General features: G+C 44.0%; 1 protein-coding gene across 14 annotated transcripts in view; it reads left to right on the top strand.

Annotated features, from left to right (window-relative positions):
- The window catches only part of LOC310895408 (poly(rC)-binding protein 3-like), a 172,723-nt gene that overhangs the window by 151,718 nt on the left and 15,005 nt on the right, over positions 1-6,000 (top strand). For 10 of the 14 annotated variants that reach the window (XM_083826767.1, XM_083826770.1, XM_083826769.1 and 7 more), the window contains one exon: positions 2,212-2,381. In XM_083826767.1, the coding sequence (XP_083682893.1) occupies positions 2,212-2,381 (170 nt within the window). Of the gene's footprint in view, positions 1-2,211; positions 2,382-3,649; positions 5,360-6,000 lie in introns of those variants that run through there. The other 4 variants (XM_083826768.1, XM_083826778.1, XM_083826777.1 and 1 more) reach the window with 2 other exon arrangements.

Genomic DNA, 6,000 nt, shown 5'->3' with positions numbered 1-6,000 from the left:
TAGAGGAAAACCAGCCTCTTGAACTTCTCCCAGAAGCCATCAGCTCTTGAATATTCAGATACTGCACTAATCTGAGCATAAGTAAGCAATGTGTAGTGGGACAAGCACCCCAGCGAGAGCCCAAGCACCCCAGCATCACTGTGTGGTGTAAGGAGAAGGGTACTCCGCATGCACCAGCCGCAGTCAGATGGCTACAGGTCACGGCTTGCAGAGCATGTCCAAGTGGCGGCCTCCTGCCTCACCCAGCAAGTGCCCACGCAGAGCTGGTGACTACGGTGTGCTCACAACGTGCCCGAAGAGCCAGCAGTCCCACACACGTCCTCTGCTTTGAACGTCATGTGTACAATCAGTGACAACACCTGGCAACTGGACTGCTTTTTTTTTTTTTTTTTTACAACCATGTGCTTTACAGCAAGTAATTTTATTGTATTTCTACCCTTCTACTTTGGACAGACCAAGGGAATACATGCAGTCTACATATTTAGTTCACCGTTAGGACATCATTACTAAAATATCAGAGGGCTCTGAAGACGTTCTGGGCACCAAAGATGCTGCTTCACAGAGCCTAAGTCCTGGTCACTCCTTCATAAGATAATGAATAGCAGCAGGTGGATTCTTGACTGGATACTTCAAGAACATTCTTCTCAAAAACGATTAGACTGTGGTTGTAGCAGAGGGAAGAGGATGTCTTCATCCCTGGTGGCCATCCCAAGCCAGTCGTCTCTGTCAGTGAGCAGCTCCGGCTAGCAGTCAAGTAAGGCTGATGCAAGTCCCCTGGCTGCCCTGGGGCCTGCCCTTTTTGTAGTCGGTGCAGAGGAATTGCTCCCTGCACCCTCACATCCCTGGGACCACTCGGTGTCTTCATGCCCAGCCTTTGCATGGCAAGGAGCCTGGTGAGGCAGGCAAAGGGCTCCGCACTGGCACGTGGCAGTCACACAGTGGTACGGGTCTTCGGGATAAGGACAAAGCGTTAAGGAGGCTGTGCTGTGCAAATAGGATGGGAAATCTTGTGTGTGTTTTCTTAAACCCCCCTTTTCCGTCCTGCGTATGCTCTCGTGCTCTGTGTCTGTTCTGGCTGTCTGGCTAGCTACGTCGGCACTCTGTTTGTCACTGAGTGTGAAGCAAGGTTTAAGGGGCTGTGGTTTTCCTGGTCTTCTTTTGCTAAAATGTCTGGACAATGTGAATCTGTTTCTGGCAAGATGTTCCAAGTACTGCAGCGGCAGAAACAGTAACACGTCAGGAAGGGTGGGAGGGAAAGGCAGTCACCATCGCTGTGTCTTGGCACTTCTTTTGGCCAAGCTGGCAGCACCCTTCCACTGTCAACAGTCCTGTAAGGCAAAGTTTCCATTTCCTTCAGGTTCTGGGCATTGCTGTGTTTGTTAGCATCCATCCTGCCTTAACAGAAAACAAAAGGCCCCCTCCTTGTCTTTAAGGGAGCCAAAGCTGTAGTGTTTATTTGTAGAGCGAAGTACGTTTGCAAAGTCTTGCATACCAGTTCCAAAAGCTTGTGACTCCACCAATGCATTTATACAACCTTTAAAAAGTGATTAGTTGAAGATGACACCTCTGCAATTTTACCAGTAAAATAGAGAGGCTCAGTTTTATTTATGAAATACATGGGTTTTTTTAAAGTTCTGTAACAAGGAAAGGTTTTTAGGGTTATGAAACACAGTTACATTGCAGAGAAAAAAATAATCAGTCTTTTCCTACACCTGCTTCTCCCTCCAGTTCCACAGCTGTAAATCCCACTGGTTTTAATAGCGCAGGAGCAGCCAGGTGAGGACCAAGCATCCCCGTGCGGCTCAGGGCATGCACTGGGGCCGCGCAGAGCGGCACGGCAGGAGCGTCGTGCTGTCTGTCCGGCCTGCCCCTGCTGTTCTGGGCTTGCTGCTGCTCTTGCTGGAGGTTCAGACTGGGCTGTGCCTTGTGTACCTCAGCACTACACCACGCTGTCATTTTCTGCCAAGGGATACAGCTAAATAAGCTGATGCTGGCTTGATACCTGCCCGGGCAGCAGCGGGACTTGATTTAGAGGCACGTGGCCATTGAGCCAACAGACCCTGCTAGCTACTCCTTCCCAACAGCACAGCAAAAATCTTTTGTTTTGATACTGAGTCTTTCATAGCCGTGCTTTTATCGATGCTACAAATTGCAGTGAAGTGATTTTTGCCTGTGTCTGTGGCACTAATCTCAGTCTTTGTCCCACTCCAGTTAATAGGCTGCATTATTGGCAGACAAGGCAGTAAGATAAATGAAATCAGGCAGATGTCAGGAGCGCAGATCAAGATTGCTAATGCCACAGAAGGCTCTGGAGAACGACAAGTTACAATCACAGGATCCCCTGCAAACATCAGCTTAGCACAGTACCTCATTAACGCAAGGTAAGTTGGCTTTGTAAGTGATAACGCTTCCGCAAGATTGCTCTGTCTGCTCTCCAGCAAATGTCTGTCCTGGGTAGATCCAGAAAGTTGCTTTGCAGTGTCCATTTTGCATAGTTCTTCGACTTCTAACGACTTGTGAGGCCTGTATCAGTACAAGCTGTGTTTACTGTTGGTTTATGTGGAAAGCAGCTTAATCTGATGCAAGTCCAGGTACATTTTGAACAACAAAAGCTCAAAAAAATCTGAATATTCACATCTGCATCCACCTAAAATATAGGTGGATTGAAAATGACAGTTGTGACTTCTTTAGAAGAAAATAGTTCTCACAGACCTGTTTTACTGGCGTAAATGGCAAATATAGTGAAACAGATTGCAAAACAGATTTAATTTACTAGCTGGAAATTGCCACTCAGAGTTAATATCAAACCGGCATGTAGTTGCTAAAGAGGCGCAGGATTTATTTTTTTCAGAGACGGCATCACAAATTTGTAAAAAGCGTCCCCTAATGAGACAGGGTGAGACTATCTGCTTCGCCACTTCGCAGTGCCAGGATTACTGAAAACACTGGCTGTTTAGCTAAGCCATTGAGACAGCTTAAGTCTGTCAAGCTTTATATGATTACTTAGAAAAATGCTACCATTGATACCACTTTTATTTGCAATTATGCTGAGAAAAATGTGCAGTGGACATGGTGCTGTCTCACAGAGCTACTTGTAAATGGCGGTCCAAGGCAACAACATGTTGTGGGCATGGGGAGTATCTGTGTATTTTACTGCTTTTTTGTTTGGTTGGTTGGCTGTTGTTTTGTTTTGCTTTTATTTTCCTTGTTCCTTTTTCAAAATGCTGCGATACAAATCAAGCTTGGTGGTTAACTATGTTTGCTGTTAAGGTAGTAGCAGTTATGTGATTTATACGCAGAGCTGTAGTCGTGGCAGGGCTACAGGCTCCTGTGGTCCAACCTCCTCTCCACCACAGCTCTGCAGTGCACGACTGCACGTCTTGTAATGCAGGAAGGGGGTGGTGTGCAGCTCTGTCTCACAGCAAACAAAGATACAACTTTTCATAGTTCATTTTGAAAGTAGTTTCCTAGGGAAGTGTATATTTATTTAGGGGTGGCACCATGAAGCCTAATAGAAGGTGTTTCCAGAATCCTAAAACAACCTACGCTCTTTTGCTTTATATTCTTTATATTCTTATATTCTAAATATAAGTCACTTCGGTAAGCCCTGTAATCAAATAAAAATGTGTTCCCTCCTTTAACCCTTAAGGATATGTTCTTCTCTTGGTGTTCAGGGATTCCCCACACATCGAGACGAGAATAGACCCCTTCATTTTTAGTTGCACAAACACCATATGGCATGCACCTGGATCTCAGAAGATAACAATTTAAGATCTTCAAGACAGCTAAAGCATGCAAATAAAATAATGCACTTATTAATGGCGTTGCAGTGAGCTGCTCACCAGAGACAGAAACTCTAGTGAACAAACCTCTTTGACTCACTTAAAAAAGCCTGTGAACTCTCACAATTCTGTTTATTACTGCTTAATAAGCCTTTTGATGGAATGGGATATATATGAGGTCTTTTAACATTCTTTTGCAAAGAAGAAAACTTCTCAGCAGTCATATACAATGGATGCTCTATCTATACCCTGTGAAACCACAAAGTATTTGTTGACTTTCTAGCTAGCCATTTGTTACCATCATCTACAATAAACCATCATATATTACTATGTACCATATGTTGAAACTGTATTTAGATAAAGTGACTTCATTTGTAAATGAAGACTCTTAAAGTAATGTATAATAAATTAAGTTCTAAGGCAACATAGGACATAAAGGTGGCTTTTTCATTTAACAAAAGTTACAGTGCTCCAGATTTCTCTTTTCCCAAGAGAAATTTCTGCCCAGTTGGGTGCCACCGCAGCCGCAGTGCTAGTCGGCCGCCGTGCCGGAGGGGGACCTGAGACCTTCAGGCACGAGGGAGGCCCCGTGCCTGCTGGGCAGGTTTTGGAGAGGGACACGCATGCAGGGAGCCCGTTTCAGCACCTGTTGGTCCTAACCCTGGCACGAATAAGCGCAGTCGCTTTTAAGGTCTTGGCCTGAAAAAAACAATGCTGGGGGAGAGCTGAGCACAGTACCTAGGCAAAGCGCAGTGCCAAGATACAGCCTGGGAGGTCAAAATAAATATATAATATATAAATTAATAAATAAAAGCCATACAAGTATTCAGGGTAAGGTGGACATTTCTTTTTATTCTTCCCCCCAAGATCTGACATTATCATAGACTTGGTTTCCAGGGCATAAATCAATGTCTCACGGCAGCATGGGATTACTGGACGTATTCCTCTAACTGTGTGTATGTACCCTTAGGCTAGTCTCCAACTAAAGTTGCCATCTATACAGTAATTTATCAGGTTGTTTTAGGAATTTTATAGCAATCTGGTGTTAATATGTACATAAGATTACATACTCTAAATTATAGATATATAAAGATATTGATACAATATCAAGACAGAGATTCAGATCTTTCTAAAGTACTGTTTTGGTTCTGTGTTGATTATCCAAGGGTTGACCTCTGTATTAGTAGAATTTGTCCCAGTTTGTTTGCAGTAGAAATGTCTTTTTTCCTGTAAAAACTTCTGTCTCTTAACTGGTGTCCATTGTAGTAACTGGATTTTCATTATCCAATTACATCTTCTAGCTTTTATTAAGAATGAACCACAGCTTAGGTTTCCTATGTAATATTTGACTTTGGAGTGTAAATGACCTGTAGCCAGCAGCACTTTCTTCTTGTTGAAGAGCAGTTTCCTGAAGATGCTTTTCACTTCCATTTTGATGAAAGATGCATTCACAGAACAGAACCGACAAAGGCAAACTCAAGCTTTGTTTCTTCTGTACGCTAGTCGGGCAATGCAGGATGTGGCCTTCAATGTATGTATTTGTAACTTAGCTTCTTTAACGTGACAGCAGAAAATTGGCATCATGAAATTCTGTTTGAAGTCTGCTCATCAGCTTCCATATTCAATTTTGTCACATGTACAAGTGATTTGGGAAACTGCTGCTGTCACAGGACAGCTGAAAGCCAATGGGATGTACTTTCACCTCATTTGTTACCACCACTAATGAAGGTGAAGCAGGGCCGATTCGCCCTTCAGTTGTACCTGGGCAAGTACACCAGGGAGGGAGTGTGGGTGGCTGCCACCAACACCAGTACTGAGCCCCTGGGATTTATTCTCCCTGCTGGTGCAGGACAACGCGCTCAGTGCTCAGACTAAAATTCCAACCATATCCACAGGAATTGTTTTTAATGCAAGGTAGACAAAATTGGAATCAATGAAACACCGAGTCCTGCATTATCTTTCCATATGCCTCCCTCCCAAAATAAAACTGAGTTAGAAATATGAAAAAATCCAACTGTATAAACAGAGTTTTTTAAAAACAACTGAGGTATCACCACACGACTCCTGTATGGATGTATGCTGGAGTTGGATTCACCATTTCAGTGATAGCAACAAGCATTCCTGATGTAAGCCCCCCTGTGCGAGTAGATTGCAGGCAGCACTGCAGCAGTGCAAGGATGCTGTGCTCCCCGCACAGAAAGATTCTGCTGTTGAGGTT

Source organism: Anser anser (genome assembly GCF_964211835.1).
Source record: "Anser anser genome assembly, chromosome: 2".
Classification (NCBI taxonomy): domain Eukaryota; kingdom Metazoa; phylum Chordata; class Aves; order Anseriformes; family Anatidae; genus Anser; species Anser anser.
Note: the sequence above shows the minus strand (reverse complement) of the source record. Positions and strands in the feature narration are given on the sequence as shown.